This window comes from Entelurus aequoreus, linkage group LG23, assembly GCF_033978785.1.
Source record: "Entelurus aequoreus isolate RoL-2023_Sb linkage group LG23, RoL_Eaeq_v1.1, whole genome shotgun sequence".
Taxonomy (NCBI): domain Eukaryota; kingdom Metazoa; phylum Chordata; class Actinopteri; order Syngnathiformes; family Syngnathidae; genus Entelurus; species Entelurus aequoreus.
In genome coordinates this window covers 25,444,812-25,463,279 of record NC_084753.1, presented here as the reverse complement: position 1 = coordinate 25,463,279, position 18,468 = coordinate 25,444,812, and the positions used below count along the sequence as shown (strand labels likewise).

Genomic DNA, 18,468 nt, shown 5'->3' with positions numbered 1-18,468 from the left:
CCCGGACTGTTGAACAATTTAAGCTGTACATCAAGCAATGGGAAAGAATTCCACCTGAGAAGCTTAAAAAATGTGTCTCCTCAGTTCCCAAACGTTTACGGAGTGTTGTTAAAAGTAAAGGCCATGTAACACAGTGGTGAACATGCCCTTTCCCAACTACATTGGCACGTGTTGCAGCCAAGAAATTCTAAGTTAATTATTTGCAAAAAAAAATAAAGTTTATGAATTTGAACATCAAATATCTTGTCTTTGTAGTGCATTCAATTGAATATTGGTTGAAAATTATTTGCAAATCATTGTATTCCGTTTATATTTACATCTAACACAATTTCCCAACTCATATGAAAACGGGGTTTGTAGGTACAACCCACAAGGAAACACTTGAAGACAAATGGTAGTAAGACACCTTAAAGCAAAGATCATTTTAATGGTCCCAAGTATTCTGAACAACTAAGTGTACACTCATGTAAAAGAAAAAAAGGGAAAAATGAGAAGATATGACAAAATACATCACATCTAGAATTCCACTCAATCTTTAATCAAGACGGGATTACAAATTTCTCCAAAAAATCTGCAGTTTCAAAGGGCAAAAATGGTAAAAGTAGCTTACCTACTGAGGTCTTTTAAAAACCTGTTCAAGTGTGACTGGAAACATCCTGAACATTTAAAGGCAGGTACTCTTTTGTTGTTGTTGTTATAATTTACAAAAACAAACAGGAGAATGGTTTTGCGAGACAAATCAGAGCAAGAAAATGAAACGAAGAGAAAACTGCTGGCTTTTTGTTTGCTCCCTCCTTTCGGGAGAAATAATGTCCACTGAGTACTGACAACACTGATGACATCATCAGAATACAACAAAGACGTCTCTCTGCGCCACACGCTGCCTCCTACCGGGTCGTGCATGCTAACTTAAAAAAAAAAGAAAAACAGATAAGGAGAGGAAGAAAAGAAGATTCTGGAGAGATTATAAAAGGGATGAGTGTGTGAGTGTGAATTGGCTGAACCATTTGGGCAACTGATGTCCTTCCCTGAGTGGGGGCGGCGGGGAGACAGACGGATCATGATCCGAGTCCACAATCTCTTGGGATTTCTGTCTGCATATACATGTTTGTTTTGTATCAGTTTCTTTACCATGGTGAGACCTTTGGGTCGGGTTGGAGACCGCTGACAAACTTAAGTGCGACTGTTCCCGCCCCCTTGACTTGACCCTCACCTGTGTTGTCCTCTCTCAGACAGTTTGGCCTCCTGATTGGCACTTGTATGAGTTGGGCTGCTCTGACGACGACGAGGCGTGTTTCCCCTTATCTGTTCCAGTCCGTCTCCTCTTGTGACCACCAGCAGTGTGTGGCTCTCATTCGTTCCGTGTGTTTACAAGTTAGATCATTCCCGTGTTCAGAAACTGTCTGAGTGGAGCACAAACTGAGACCGCGGCACATCTTTAGGAGTTCAGCTTGGATTTTTTTGAAGGTGGCAGGGGGTCATCTTTACTCTCTCCTTCTTCCTCCTCCTCCTCTTCCTCGTCGTCATCATCATCGGGATAGTCCACCAGTCCCACTAATCCTCCCTGCAAAGGACAAAGTACTTAATGTTTACTGGTAGGGCTGGGCGATACGGCCTTTTATTAATATCTCGATATTTTTAGGCCATGTCACGATACACGATTATGTCGATATTTTGCCTTAGCCTTGAATTAACACTTGATGCATATAATCACACCAGTATGATGATTCTATGTGTCTACATTAAAACATTCTTGTTTATACTGCATTAATATATGCTAATTTTAAACTTTCATGCAGAGAGGGAAATCACAACTAAGTAAATGTACCAAAACTGTATTTATTAAACAGTTATTAAGCAGTGGCACAAACATTCATGTAACTTCCAAAACAAAGTGCAAGATTGTCAGAGACATTTTAAAACAAGCTATTAGTGCACTTTTGTGCATGATGTCACTAAGATGACATATCAAAACAACACTAAATTAAAGTGCACTTTTTGTACAGAACGCCCCTACAATAGTTTAAAACGAATAAAGTGCACTTTTGTGCATGATGTCACACAAGATATTTTAAAAACTATCAAATAAAAATTAGCTGCATAGTAGGAAATCCAATAGTGAATGTCCTTCACTATGTGGAAGGTTCCTGCGGAGGTTATCTCCTGTTGACTATTTTTTTCCCACAATGTTGAACTGGAAATTCCCGCTTGAAGCCAAACCACCGCTAGACGTCATTATTCTTCCTTCATTTGTTACCTGATTATCAACTTATTTCTCTCGTATTACCACTCGCATCACTGCTAACGTTACCCATGCCGCTACCTCTCTGCTCCGCAAGAGCGTATGACGTTGCACGCACGACAGTATGTGACGTATGTAAGAAGGTGCGCTTGTTTTATGTCTCTGTGAGAAGGAGAGACAAGAAAGAGTGAGAAAAGCCTGTAGTGTAATGCCCGCAGCTAAAAGCAACTGCGTGAGAACATATACTCGAATATAACGATAGTCATTTTCTATATCGCACAGAGACAACCCCGCGATATATCAAGTAAATTCGATATATCGCCCAGCCCTATTTAGTGGTCTCCATAATCCAAACACAGTCAACTCTACTGACACCATTGGGGTTCACCAAGGCTCAATTTTAGGTCCCATTCTTTTTTATCCTTAAATTAGGGCTGCACAAATACCGTATTTTTCGGACTATAAGGCGCACTTAAAATCCTTTTATTTTCTCAGAACTCGACAGTGCGCCTTACAACCCGGTGCACCTAATGTACGGACACATTTTGGTTGTGTTTACTGACCTTGAAGCTATTTTATTTCGTACATGGTACAATGGTAAGTGTGACCAGTAGATGGCAGTCACACATAAGAGAGACGTGTAGGCTACAATATGACTCAAGTAAACAACACCAAAATGTTATATGTTCCATTGAAAATATAGAACATTACACACAGCGCTCAAAAATCTATCAACATGTTTTAGTACGACTTTGGTAAGCTATGAAAAACCAACTTTTCTTTCCTTCTGGTACCTGCTGATCTGTATTTGGGAACTGCATAAGTCCTAAAAATTGGCGCGCTTCCGCCTCTCTAGTAAATAAGCTTCTTTTTTTTCTCTATTTTCTTGTTATGGGACATTCATCCTCCGCTGTTGCCATTTCTAATATAAAGTAGTGTAAAGTTCTTACTTATATCTGTCAGTGAACTCGTCATGAAAGCGCTAAAACATACCGGTGTAGTGAGTTTACATTATGCACCCAAGGAACTTTAGTTATTAGAAAGTTCCGGTTGGACATTTTTTCACGGGACACATTTCCGGCCTTGTCGTTGTTTCCGGATGAGGAGATGCTGCTCCGTTACTGATTGAAGTAAAGTCTGAATGTCATTAAAACAGTTAGCTCCATCTTTTGACACTTCTTCCACTCCCGTCCTTGCACGCTACACCGCTACAACAAAGATGACAGGGAGAAGACGCTGTCGAAGGTGAGCCACGTCAATAAAACCGTCCACAAAACAGCGCATCCTAAAGCGACTGTCAGAAAGCGACTTGAAGATGATCTGTAAAACATAATCAATGCAACATTTAGACTAAAGAACCACCATTTCATGTTATGTAGACCACAAGGAAGTGTTTTACATTTAGAAGAAAAATAAAATAGTATGACCCCTCTAATGCGCCTTATAATCCGGTGCGCCTTATATATGAAAATAGACCTGACTAGACCCGCTCATCAGCAGCACGCCTTATACTCCGGTGCACCCTATGGTTTGGAAATAATGGTAATCGACATGGAGGTTTTAATTGGTGCGGTTATGTAACCACAAGAAGCTAAGTTTTTTTTACTTCAAACAGGGAAAGAGGTCTCACTCTATGCATCGTTCTCAGCACCTGAGCATGTTTATGTTACAGGAGAATTCACTGAAGGCAGTGAGCCCTCTTTAGTCATTCACAATCTTTGTTTCGATGGGCGGCGAGCGACTTCGCGAGACCGCACACACAGGAAAAACAGACAGAGAGCCTCGCGACTCGCCAGTGAAAAATGATTGTGGTGTATCTCCACTTAATGTAACTGAAGATAAACATAATACTAAGATGTTCTAATTGTATTTATTACTAAATATTAGGGTTGTCCCGATACCAATATTTTGGTGGCGGTACCAAAATGTATTTCGATACTTTTTTAAATAAAGGAGACCACAAAAAATGGCATTATTGGCTTTATTTTAACAAAAAAATCTTAGGGTACATTAAACATATGTTTCTTATTGCAATCGAAGAACAATTTTGTCCTTAAAGAAAATAGTAAACATACTAGACAACTTGTCTTTTATTAGTAAGTAAACAAAGACTCCTAATTAGTCTTCTGACGTATGCAGTAACATATTGTGTCATTTATCATTCTATTATTTTTTCAAAACTATGAAGGACAAGCTGTAAAAAATGATTTTTAATCAACTTGTTCATTTATTGTTAATATCTTGATATTTTCTGTTTCAACATGTTCTATCTACACTTCTGTTAAAATGTAATAATCACTTATTCTTCTGTTGTTTGATACTTTACATTAGTTTGGGATGATACCACAAATTTAGGTATCGATCCGATACCAAGTAGTTACAAGATCATACATTGGTCATAATCTAAGTTCTCATGTGTCAATGGACATATTTCCTGGGTTTAAGAATATAATATGAATTTAAAAAAAAACGAAAAAAGATTTAATTAAAAATATTGATGTAATCATAGTAGTATCGACTAGATACACTATTGCACTTTGTATCATTACAGTGGATGTCAGGTGTAAATCCACCCATGGCATTTGTTTACATTGTGACGCCGGATGTTTAGCTATTCCTCATCCTGCAGACATGATACTTGTAAGAAACGTACTTTATTTGTCACCATGGAGGCGAGGATTAGTGATTTAGAAGAAGCTAAAACACTGCCGACTGCAGATGGACATTCGCCGCTATCTAGCTAGCCATGTCTTAAAGCACCTCTTCCTGAGGGCGTTTCAGTGTTCAAGTTTATCTTTAGTTTTTAGGCCAAAATGCGTCCATTCTGCCTTTTCCGTCTACACACTGTGTCTGCTTGTAAGTACTCCGTGATTGTGTGCTGCCAAACTTGCTCCTCTGCTCGTAAAACCAGCAATGTCACGACGTGACTTCATGCCCGGGAACCGGTACTTTTCAAACAGAGTATAGTACCGTTTCTGATTCATTAGTACCGCGATACTACACTAGTACCGACCGGTATACTGTACAACCCTACTGCATACTGTACATGTATTTTTATGTGCAAAGCATCATGCAGGGACATCCACTGTTTCAAGCAAATATTGAAAATAAACTTAGTCGCGTGTCTTTAAAGTGATAATGTAAACATCAGGTGTAAAACAACGCTCACTTTAGTGTCTTTCAGCTTTTACTTTCTAAGAAGCAGTGTCCTCCACAGTGGACACGTTTAAAGCAGTTTGGAAAATGCAGTTTCTCCGAAAAGTAAACTAACAATTTGACTTTTAATAATGTAAATATCTCACAAACTGATGTTTGGCTTTGCTGGCTACAAATATATTTTCTGGGTGACAGTTTATGAGGAGACTTGTCCAGGGTATATACTGCTTTTCGCCCGAGTGTAGCTGGATAGGCTCCTGCCCTCCTGAGACGTCGAGAGAAACAAACGATGGAAATATAGATTGATGGATTGACGATTTATCAAGTAGTTCTTCAGTTTTCTCATATTTCCAGAGTTGGACATTTTTTTGGGGCGATTACCTCCGTGCTGTGCGACGTGACCAGCTAGCTCTGTGTCGCCTTGGAAACGCTCAGGGCGAAAGTATTGCTTTGCAGAAAGCAGACTGTCTTACCTGTCAAAGAGGTTATGTTTTTCGCCTTTGTCTGTAGCAAAATAACTCAAATATTATTGGAAATATTTTAATGACATTTTTCAGGAAAAGTCTAAAAATTATTCCTCTCATTGACCACGAGCACACTTCACTTCCTGCTTTTAAGGCGTTCCACACCCCCACCTTCACTAAAATAGGGACATTGTCAAGGCTCAAACCCAAAATTCATATTAAAAATGTTTCTTACGAAACAATTTGCTTCGGGAGACAAACTTTAAGAACCCTGTTCAAGAACCAACTAAGTTCGTAAATCAAGGTTCCACTGTATTAAAAATCTACAATTATTACACAACTCAGCAGCACGCATGCTGCCAAGGACCAGAGGGTGTGGACATATTGCACCATTTTTAAATGCCTTAATGGCCTTGCGCTTTCTTATCTATCTGACCTGCTTTTGAGATATCAACTCTCGCAGATCCTAAGGTCCTCTGGCACCTGCCTTTTATCTTTATCAAATACCAGAACAAAGACCCACGGTGAGCCGGCATTCAGCTACAACAGCCCCCACCTGTGGCACAGCCTGCTGGGGAGCCTAATGATTGATATTAGGAAAAGATTAAAAATAAATAAAATAAAACAATAAAGGCACACCTTTTTAAATCAGGCTTTGTACTAATAATTTTAAACTCTTCTTAGGTTCTTAACTTTTATTCTGTTTTTTTTTTTTTCATTAATTGCAATATTCCTTACTACTACTACTACTATTATTATGTTTGTTTTATTTATATCTTATATTTATATACATTTTAAAATGCATTTCATATTATTTTATCTTAGAATACAACATATATAATTGTAGTTATTCTACAATGGCTTTTTTGTTCATCCCTCAATGCCATGCCATGTTTGGTATTGTCAATACTGCTGAGTATGCATGCGAGCAGGTGTGTTTTATTCTTATTCTCCTTTGTGTGAAATAAAATAAATAGTTTGAAAATAGAGTTTGACGTACCTTTGTGGTTACCGCTGGGGTAGGGGGTGAGTTCCGTGTCCCTGAGACAGGAGACTCAGGTGAACCGGGAGAACCGGGATTCAGGGAGGTGGATGAAGGAGGACTTGACAGACTAGTTTTGGTGGAGCCAGAAAAGGAGAGCTTGAAGCTGGGATTCTGCCTGCCTGACAAGCTTGACTTGCCCAGAACGTCCTTGTCGTCTGTGTCTTTCACTGCAGGCACAGAAAGACAAATGATGCTACTTAGGAACTCCTTCACAGGTTACAAGACCTTTTTAGGACGTTATCCAAAATTCCAAATGCCAAGCATAGAGTCCATTACACACTCTTTTGGTACAATACATATTCTCAAGGGCCATGTAAACTTTTGTATTTCCTGGTCAGCCTGTTCATCATTTCAAGCATTACTGCCACCGAGCTAGAGGCTTGTGTATTGTTCAAGCATGAATGAAGACACCAATACTGGAAGTCTCACTGCCTTTCAAAAAAAAATTAAAAAAAATTTAAAAAAATGTAAACTTACTTTTTTTTCTCTCCATGAACTTGCTTATAGGTTCCATGAGGTCTTCCTCATTCTTCGCCTTGTCAGATACAACAGCCTCGCCATCTTCAAGGTCTTCTTCGTCCGTGTTGAACCACATCTCCTCTTCGTCCTCCAGTGTCCGTGCGTCCCGACGGAAGCGGTGGTTTCTCAGGATGGAGCGCATGCTAATGAATGATGATAATAACAAAACGCACATTGTAGATGGTTTGTAACAGTATCATGGAAGTATTTATTAAACTAATTGACAACAAGCTTTGGTAAGAGATTCGTAATGTCTTTTAGTTCAATACTGAATGAGTGTGTGTAGAGCTAGGCAACATGGGAAAACATATCACAATACTTTTTCATATCAGTCTATATCAATATGTATCACGTTTAGGGATGGGCAATATGGCTAAATGCTGCCCAATGCACTCAGCAGTGTGGAAAGAATTATGGCTACGGCTAATATGGCCAAAACTGTACAGTACAGGCTAGGGATGTCCGATAATGGCTTTTTGCCGATATCCGATATTGTCCAACTCTTTAATTACTGATATCAACCGATACCGATATCAACCGATACCGATATATACAGTCGTGGAATTAACAAATTATTATGCCTAATTTGGACAACCAGGTATGGTGAAAATAAGGTCCTTTTTTTTTTTTTTTTTTTTAAATAATAAAATAAAATAAGATAAATAAATTAAAAACATTTTCTTGAATAAAAAAGAAAGTAAAACAATATAAGAACAGTTACATAGAAACCAGTAATTAATGAAAATGAGTCAAATTAACTGATAACGGTTAGTACTATTAGTGGACCAGCAGCACGCACAATCATGTGTGCTTACGGACTGTATCCCTTGCAGACTGTATTGATATATATTGATATATAATGTAGGAACCAGAATATTAATAACAAAAAGAAACAACCCTTTTGTGTGAAGGAGTGTAAATGGGGGAGGGAGGTTTTTTGGGTTGGTGAACTAATTGTAAGTGTATCTTGTGTTTTTTATGTTGATTTAAAAAACAAACAAAAAAAAAGATACAGATAATTAAAAAAACGATACCAATTATTTCCGTTATTACATTTTAAAGCATTTATCAGACGATAATATCAGCAGGCCTATATTATCGGAAATCTCTAGTACAGGCCAAAAGTTTGGACACCTTCTCATTCAATGGGTTTTCTTTATTTTCATGACTATTTAGATTGTAGTTTGTCACTGAAGGCATCAAAACTATGACACCTGTGAAGTGAAAACCATTTCAGGTGACTACCTCTTGAAGCTCATCGAGAGAATGCCAAGAGTGTGCAAAGAAGTAATCAGAGCAAAGGGTGGCTATTTTAAAGAAACTAAAATATAAAACCCTATTTTGTTAAGTACATAACTCCACATGTGTTCATTTATAGTTGTGATGCCTTCAGTGACAATCTACAATGTAAATAGTCATGAAAATAAAGAAAACGCATTGAATGAGAAGGTGTGTCCAAACTTTTGGCCTGTACTGTATGTTGGAGAAAACATCTGGAAATAACACAATTTCTCCATAAATCATATGATAGATTGATGTACATTAAGCTTGAAAAAAGAAGCATCGTCTATGCTAAAAACAACAACAATTATACCATAAACACACTTCTGACATTTTTTTAAGTTTATTATGTACATTTGACACTTTTTGTTGGATATAATTCATTGTATCCCTACTATTTGAAGCCAACATCACACACGTCACTTGGCCAAGTCTCATGACAGAGGGAGACTTCCTTTCCACCTTGGCTACTACATATTACAAAACCGAAAACCAGTGAAGTTGGCACGTTGTGTAAATCATAAATAAAAACAGAATACAATGATTTGAAAATCCTTTTCAAGATGTGTAAGTTACCCATGCCTTGGGCACTAATACACCCCCATACCATCACAGATGCTGGCTTTTGAACTTTGCGTCTATAAAAGTCCGAATGTTTCTTTTCCTCTTTGGTCCGGACGACACGACGTACACAGTTTACAAAAACAATTTGAAATGTGGACTCGTCAGACCACAGAATACTTTTACACTTTGCATCAGTCCATCTTAGATGAGCTCGGGCCCAGTGAAGCCGGCGGCGTTTCTGGGTGTTGTTGATGAATGGCTTTCGCTTTGCATAGTAGAGTTTTAACTTGCACTTACAGATGTAGTGACGAACTGTAGTTACTGACAGTGGATTTCTGAAGTGTTCCTGAGCCCATGTGGTGATATCCTTTACACACTGATGTCGCTTTTTGATGCAGTACCGCCTGAGGGATCGAAGGTCACAGGCTTTGCCGCTTACGTGCAGTGATTTCTGCAGATTTTCTGAACCTTTGATGATATTACAGACCGTCGATGGTGAAATCCCTAAATTCCTTGCAATAGCTCGTTGAGAAATGTTGTTCTGAAACTGTTCGACAATTTGCTCAGGCATTTGTTGACAAAGTGGTGACCCTTGCCCCATCCTTGTTTGTGAATAACTAAGCATTTCATGGAGGCTGATTTTATACCCAATCATGGCACCCACCTGTTCCTAATTAGCATGTTCACCTGTGGGATGTTCCAAATAAGTGGTTGATGAGCCAGCTTTTTTGACTTGTGCCAGTTTTTTTGAAACATGTTGCAGGCATCAAATTCCAAATGAGCTAATATTTGCAAAAAATAACGTTTACCAGTTCGAACGTTAAGTATCTTGTCTTTCACAGTGTATTCAATTGAATATAGGTTGAAAAGGATTTGCAAATCATTGTATTCTGTTTATATTTACCATTTACACAACGTGCCAACTTCACTGGTTTTGGGTTTTGTAACTTTTGAGTTGATCGGTGTTGATGTTGCTGCAGTCATCTTTAGTAGGTTAGTCTTGGGTTTTTTTTAGAATGTGGAATGATTATTGCTACCAAAATTGTATCTTATTATTATTAAAGAAAAGTTATTTTGCAATATTTATAAATATTGTTTATTCGCCCAGCCCTTATTGCATGGTAGTCAAACACCATACAAGTAAATTGTGCTGAAAATATTGTATTTATTAAAATGCAACAGCCTCAGCCGTCTGGTTGACCTTTTGTTCCATCCCTACTGCAGTAAATATACTGTACGTGACACGAATATTCTAATTGGAAGCCATACAACCCCATATCGTGTACTAGGAATAACTCACCTGTCCAGTTTAGGGTTATCTTGTCTCTCCCGCTGCTGTTCATACCGCAGCTTGAGGCCCTTGAAAGTCTGGACATAGTCCACATCTTCCAGAGCTTTCCAGTAATTCTCTATTATATGAGCAGTGAGAGATTTTACATCCTCCTAGGGAAAATGGAGAGACAAGAGGGGAGGGCAGGGAAGGTTGGAGAGGGAAGAAGACAGGAAGTTTGGAGTGCAGGATAATGATGTGCATAAGGAGGAATGTGTGTGTGTGTGTGTGTGTGTGTGGGAGGGAGAGGGGAAAATAAGTAAGAAACAGAAGGAGAGGGAGGGAAGAACACCGAAATCATTAATATGCATCAATGAAAGTGTGTTTGCATTGCACTTGAGCAATCAGTCTGCATTTAGGTGTACAGCTTGTTAGGCATGTGATAGTACTGTTGGTCCTCTGGTTACAAATGACTGTGATGGAAGTTAAAGTTCTTACAGACTCGAACGTACACAGGATGGGAGTGGCTTTGGGATTACTTGCTACCTACCGGCAGCTCCGAGCAAAGTGTTGAATGCTGCCAGTCAGAGATTGAGCACATCAAATGTCTGAAATTGTCTCAAAGGTGAGTCGTGGAAAACATTTCATTCATCATTGGCCTGAAGTTGGTTTTATGATATGCCGTAGTAGCAAAATGCCGACTGGTGGATTGAGGATTTGTGGGTCGATGTAAAAAATACATGCCTATCAGGGTTTTGTGTGACACTAGTGCGCAGAGCAGATTTAGCATGGCAGTAAATTTGAGCTTTGCGTACACAGGCTTCGCAGACTCCACGCGAACTACATTACACCCAACTTTAGGCCCTTTTCCACCGCAATAACTTTTACAGACAGTTTCCCCTGTGTTTTTCCAGCAAAAACTACCCTGGTCGAGTTTTTGCCAACTAGGTATCGGGGGCAGGCTGTGCTGTCGAACGCTGATTAGTTGAACACAAAAAAACTTATTTTTTGAACGCAGCACCACCATTTCGAGAACGCTAGACAACTTATTAATTTCTTATTTCTTGTGTATTTCAGTTACAACAGACCTTCTGTGCAGGTTGTGCCGAAAATAACATAGCAGCCTAATGTCTGTTTATAGCAAGTATGGATAATTTAAACACACGGTGGTGTAGTGGAACTTTTGCGATTAAATAATCACTGTGTTTTTAATCACGATTAATAGTAAAACCGGGTAGTGGTTGCATCCCTAATGGTATATAAACATTACATATAGGGCTGTAGCTGTGAACGAAAGCTTTGCAGGTGAGTTTCGTTGTGAGCTTCTGGTTTTCTCACACCAAGAAATACAAAAGATAAGATATAGAAAAATACTCACCACACGGACATACTCAAACATCTCAATGATGGCCGAGTTCATGAGATTGTAGCGCGATCCATTTTTGAGAAAAGCCTTAACGACAGGCTCAAAGAGAAAGTTTCTCATAATGTAGCGGTTGTAGAATTCGTCCTTCAAGCCGATAATTCTCCGCATGAAGCGCAGAGCACCTGGTGACACAGTAACCGGCTTTGAGAACAAGAAAAAGCCAACCACGTTGGGGTGTTATGTTGTCGGAGCTCAAAACTCACATAGTGCCAGAAAAGCATGCTGAGAGGCAGTGAGTACCAGTACCCTCCTGAGAATATCCTTGTTGATGATGTAGTTCTTTATGTGATAGGTGTGATGTTCGACACAGAATGTCAGCAGTTCCAAAATTAGGGCTAATAACTGTGAGGTCTGGAAATCATCTAAGAGAAGATAGAATGAGTTTGTTTAGCTGTTGATTTAACACAAATACGTATCTGACTTGCCCACACTCCTCCAGACATGCAGTACCTTTGCTGGGCTTTTCCTCTGCGGTGTTGGCCAGTAGTGGAGCTGACAGGACATGCATACAGTGCTTGTAAAAGAAACTGAGGAACTCAGTCTTTTCTGTTTTCTGGAGAGAGAATAAGACAATGTGATGTAACCAACAGTCACTAAATGAGTATAATGTGACAACAACCCCAGAAGACATGGAATTTTCAGTCTGGAGTTGCAACGCAAGACTTAAAATACACAGAAATTTGTGCCAAACCAAATGTGGTTGTGTAGCATGCAAACTCACATTTGCGGTAGCAAGCATGTTTTCTGGGTCCACCAGAGTTCGGAGCAAACCCATCAGTTGCACTGCCCCCCCTAACTCTGGGTCTGTGTCACAGATCATGTGTTCTATGATGAGGTTGATCAGAAGGATGTCCTGGAAGGCCAAAACATTGATTTTTCAATTAGTTGTGTCACCATTTCATACAGTGGTACCTCCGTTTGTGCTCCAAAAAGTCTGACAAAGGCTGAATCGTATTAAAACAATTCATCTGTTTTAGACAATGAAAAATATTAAACAAAAACTGCACTTTCTTTTGGAAATTTTGCCCATCGTTCACAATCATTATAAAAGACAGGAACACACGTCTTTTTTTTAGGATTTTAAAGATGATATATGTTTGGCTGTGTACAAACAAAACAAGAAATGAGGGCTAATACTTTACAGCTACTGTAATATGATTGTTCATGTTTTTCAGTCCGTACAAATTGGTGTCTTATTGCAGTGTTGTGCATTACAAACTCAAACGTGTTTTGTCTTATCCTAGAAGCTAGCTTATCTCTTGCCGTAGTTAGCTTTTACGGCTAATACCGAAGCCCGCCGATGGTTACTACAATAGAAAAAGTTCCTCAGTGTACGCTCTTACAATAACAATGTCACTACAGTTTAGTTATCATACAGGTTACGGAACGTAAATTAAGTATTGGTGACAGTTTTTCAGTGCCTTTTTAAAGTGATTTAGAGGTAGAATTAATTGCTCCATTAGCTGCATTGTGAGTCACCTAGAATGAGCCTAGAATGAAAAAAAAACAAACTTTTGTCTTCTTGTCTCTCATAATGATTGTAAACGAAAAAGGGTAGTTCCCTTTAACAATAGTAAACGGTAGAGCTATCTTTGAATAATGATTTTTAGAGTCAAATCTGATTTGTTAGATTTTGCCCATTGTCAATGGATCTATGGCGTCTTTTTTTTTTTAGACAATTGTGAAGATATGTAGTACTTTTCACCGGTCACTAGGTGTCAGAAATTATACAATGTAAGTCTCCAAAAGTAAAAAAAAGGTCTATGAAATGATTACAATCTTTCATTAAAGAGAACAAAAATTGGGTCTCATTTGCACTTTTTACACCTCAAATAAAAAGTCTCAAACAAATAAACATGATAGGGATTGGATGGTTTTGTGAGGTCCTTTAGTAAGGTCAGCATCAGTTCTGGCGCATTGCCGAAAATACATTTAAACTTGTTTATCTAGGAAGTAAGCCCGAACTAGCTTTCCAAAGATGAACCTGTGGAAGGATCGTTCACGTTGCCAGAGGAAAGCAATGAGGGAAGCTTCCTGCCCGAGCTGAGGCGGCCTGTAGGCAGCCGTGTCCAACTTCCGACTTTGTCCCGATAAAGGTGTGCGCTGGCACGGCAAGCTCCGTGTCTGACGTCGACGTGTCCAGACGTGCACCGCCTCCCCCATCTAGGAACATGTTCCCAACACATCTGCTGTACGCGGGGGTACTCACGGGGGTTTAATGGCTGCTGATTCAACTGTGAGGTTGATAGTCGAATCCGACTCCTCAGAGTAGAACCATTAAAACGTTGACTAGTTTATGGCACCCCTGGTATACAGTAGAATTGGGCGATATGGACGTATAAGTGTATCTTAATATATTTTTACTTAAACTCGGTGAAAGTATACATATAAAGATATTCATTTTTGAGCGAAGTTCAGTGAAATTGAAGTGAATGACAACTGTACTGTAAACGGTCAATGGCACTTTTATTAACCCAGTTAGTCAAGATGGGTTTTAAGAGCACAGAAAAGAAACCGTTTAAGTAGTACAGAATTACATAACATAAATAAAATGGAAAAATATTATTTCTATGTGAAATAAACAACATAGCTGTGCAAAAAATACAACATGTATCAAACTCAAATAAATAATACATTTGCAGGCAGGCACTTTTTAATTCCCAGTCGACGATGTAATGGACTGTCACACACGGTTCTGGTCAGCGCCAAGTAAGTGACTTGACTTTTTTGGCAGCATTTCTGGTAACTCGAGAACAGTTTTGATTTGGGCTTGAATCAGACCTGGGCATTATGCGGCCCGCGGGCCACATCCGGCCCTTTGTGCGTCCCTGTCCGGCCCGCGTGAGGCCAATCATAAATTACAAAATAAATTTTAAAAAGTATCAATGTGGAGTGTGCAATACAACGGTGCTGCTTTTGTTTTGAAAAGCGTTATTTGTATTACTTCCGTGTGGACGTATGCTCGTGTGTGATTGTGAGTGAATGTGAACAGCGGCAATCACAAATTATAAAATAAAGTTTAAAAAACATCTATGTCATGCGTGCAATACAACTGTGCTGCTTTTATTTTGAAAAGTGTTATTTATGGGCGTATGTCTGGGTGTAATCTGTGAGTGAAAGTGCACAGCGACAAGTGATGAGACGCTAAAAAGAGAAAAGTTGATGACGAATGCCGTGTTTCCAACAAGACATGGACTGCCAACCAACGTTCCCTCTAAGGTGCGCGCCTGCGCAATTGCGCACTGCTCAAGCGTCCTCTGCGCACAGCAAATATATGCCGCGCACCAAATCAAATCCCATCTGAATTCTAAACAAAATAAACACATTTATTCTGTGTAATTTTGCAATGCAACTCTGAGTGACAGTGACAACAAGCGGCCCTAAAGGTGTTCGTCAACACCGTTCAATTGAACACCGTTCAATTATTGTAACGTCTATCGAGATGCTTCGAGGACAGGAATTATATTGATCACTTTATTGAGCAAAACTGTTTATATTCGGCCATAACCACACCAAAAACATGAGTAAAAAACTTCTATCTCGAAAAACTAGTCATTTTCTGCCGTACAAACCAGGCCAAAACCAACTTGTCATCTGTCACCAACACGCATACCACTAAGCCACTGGTGCGTTTATGGCCACACAAAAAGTCGGACAACTCAAACACCACACAAAGTTACACTATGACTCCTCAGTCATACGTGTGCTTATTTTACTGTCATTTATTATTAATGTTAATTTATTGATATTAATCATGGAATGCTGTTACTAGAGAAAGTTACAGGAATGCACACTTCATCCTATGCTTACATTTCATTGTGCAACATGAGGATGTTTAAGGGGAACTAAATGTGATCTCTGAAAGGGGTACAAATGATTTCCAAAGCAGGACCCCCACCCAGACATATTGTACAATACTAATCCATAGCTTATGAAAAACAAGATTTCTTTTATTTTCATTACAAGTGGGCCAAAACTCTAATATTAGAAAATAATCTCATGAAAATGACTCCTCTCATTTGAGTGTTATTATAAAAGATTGGTTTGAGACAAGTGTGCTGCTGGTATTGCCACGTGTGATGTTGCTCACATGTGCTCCACTGAATGCTCAGGGAGTTTTTGTGTTTGCTCAGACACATGAACAATTAGAGGGAATATTGCTGCCAAGTATTTCTTTACAGAAATTAAAGTTAAAGCTGTGTGCTTAATTTGTGGTACACATGTTGCTGTGTTTAAAGAATATCATTTGAATCACCACTACACGACGAAGCACGAGGAAAAATACTGGAATCTGTCTGATGAAGCGCGCGCAAGGGAGGCTGATGCGTTGATGGTAAAACTGCAAACCCAACAAGGACTTTTTGCCAAATTTCACACCCCCAGAGATGCAGCCGTCAGGACAAGTTTCGTCATTTCTCACAAAATCGCCAGAAAAAGTAAGGCGTTTTCTGACGGAGAGTTTATTAAGCAGTGCTTATTGGACTCTGTTGCGCTGATATGCCCGGAGACTTTGACTGTTTTTCGCTGGCTTTGGATGAGAGCTGCGATGTACGTAACACCGCCCAGCTGCTCATCTTCTTACGTGGGATAACTGCAGACTTTCAAATCACGGAAGACCTGGCAGCCATGCAGTCAATTAAAGAGACAACCACAGGTAATGACTTGTTCACATAGGTAAATGTGTGTTTGGACATGTTAGGACTGAAATGGGACAAGCTGGCAGGTGTGACAATCCAATCCACTTTATTTATATAGCACATTTAAACAACAAAATGTTTCCAAAGTGCTGCACAACAATATTAAAAACAATATTCAAATATAATCCTTAGCGCCACCAATGACTGAATAAAAACCAAAAACAAATACATATAAAACCAATATAAAAACCAATATAAAATAAATATGATTAAAAACGATTTTTAACAACAGATGGTTGTACAAATCTGACGGGGAAAAATGTTGGATAATGCAGGATAAACTGACAGAAATGAACCCTGTGCTGAAATGGACATTTTTGCATTGTATTATACATCAGGAAGTGTTGTGTCAGACAGTGTTAAAAATAAAACCATCAAAAGCAATCTGCTTTTGTAAAAAGTTAAGTTAGGTTAAATGAAATTATTATTATTATTTATATTATTTATCTTACGGTATATCAAAAATAATATTGAGCAAAATGTAATTGAAATATTGTCGATGTGGCCCTCCAGCAGTGCTCATGCGGCCCCCGGTAAAAATTAATTGCCCACCCCTGGCTTACATGGTAAACAACTCAAATTAATGTTTTATCCAGATGCATACATTTGTCCATATGTGGCCAAGTAGACGCATTGTTGGTTTCCTGGACGTCGTCTACATCTCTAAAAGATTCCCTCTGCCATCTTCCACTAGTTTTTTAAATATATAAATAGCCCACTTGAATATTCCCTCTTCTCTTCTACGACTCTCTCATCGTCATTTGGGATGTCTGTTGTGATTTCCCTTCCTGGTTCCATGACTCGCCCTATCTTGCCTCTGATTGGCCTGTCACTAATGTTTTGTCCTAATCTCAACCAATCGTGACTCATCATTGTAAACAACCAACCAATCATGGATGTTCTTATATGTGCAAGCACGTCTTGGAAGGAGGAAGGGGAGGGGTTTAGTAGCCCATAAAGTGTTGAGAGGGAGTGAGGAACGGGGGAGAACAAGGAACACAACTAATAAGCGGTGTTTGGTCATTTTAACGTGAAATAAACTTATATCGATATTTTCTTAATTCATATCTTGTTTAAAAATATATCAATACATCTTACAAACTCGATATATCGGCCAGCCCTAGCATACATTACACAAAAACTGGTGCACAATTTCTGCGAAAATGTTTGTCGAAAACCGATTCCCTAAACAATGGGGTGTACGAAACTTAGGTAGCACTGTGTTTAATTATCAGCTGTTTTTATTGCAACATTGAACACCACTGATGTTTAATTAAGGCAGTCTTCAAATAGTAGGGCAGGCCACGCCAGGGAACATGCTTTTTTTGCCGTAACAAAATATGATAAAGCGTAAGAAGCACTTGGCTTCACTGTAACCACGGTGGGAGACGAGGAAAGACCGGTGGGTTGTTTCCTTTAAAGTTAATAAGCTTACAATGTTATGCAGAGGTATAGTTAACAGTAATATAGACTAGACCTGGGAAAATTAAGGCGAAAGGGGCCACATGTGGAGCGTTAAGCTTTTCAATCTGGCCCACCAAACATTCCCAATTTTTTTTTTTTAGATCTTTAAGATGGAAACTGTAGCTGCCATTATGATGTGCAGTGATGTTTTCTAATGACCCTAAGTCTTGAACTATATTAAGTATTTAAATGGTTGGAATCTGCACTTTGGCATGATATACTAGTTACTATGGTAATCTAATTAGTTACTATGGTAATCTAATTCACAGCAGCTCAGACGAGGTACCTTGCAGTGTGGGTGGGGTGCGTTTACACAGAGTGTTTTCAGAGCGCCCAGCCT

At 39.1% G+C, this 18,468-nt stretch overlaps 1 protein-coding gene across 2 annotated transcripts in view; it reads right to left on the bottom strand.

The window, feature by feature from the left end:
* Nucleotides 1-413: 413 nt before the first annotated feature.
* Nucleotides 414-18,468, bottom strand: part of smek1 (SMEK homolog 1, suppressor of mek1 (Dictyostelium)) — a 54,787-nt gene continuing 36,732 nt past the window's right edge. The window contains exons 8-15 of one of the 2 annotated variants that reach the window (XM_062034826.1): nt 12,689-12,820; nt 12,418-12,520; nt 12,171-12,329; nt 11,920-12,089; nt 10,572-10,714; nt 7,385-7,569; nt 6,863-7,074; nt 414-1,564 (exon numbers count right to left, since the gene is read on the bottom strand). In XM_062034826.1, coding sequence (XP_061890810.1) covers nt 1,439-1,564; nt 6,863-7,074; nt 7,385-7,569; nt 10,572-10,714; nt 11,920-12,089; nt 12,171-12,329; nt 12,418-12,520; nt 12,689-12,820 — 1,230 coding nt within the window. In that variant the 3' untranslated portion in view covers nt 414-1,438. The remainder of the gene's footprint in view (nt 1,565-6,862; nt 7,075-7,384; nt 7,570-10,571; nt 10,715-11,919; nt 12,090-12,170; nt 12,330-12,417; nt 12,521-12,688; nt 12,821-18,468) is intronic. The other variant, XM_062034828.1, reaches the window with a different exon arrangement.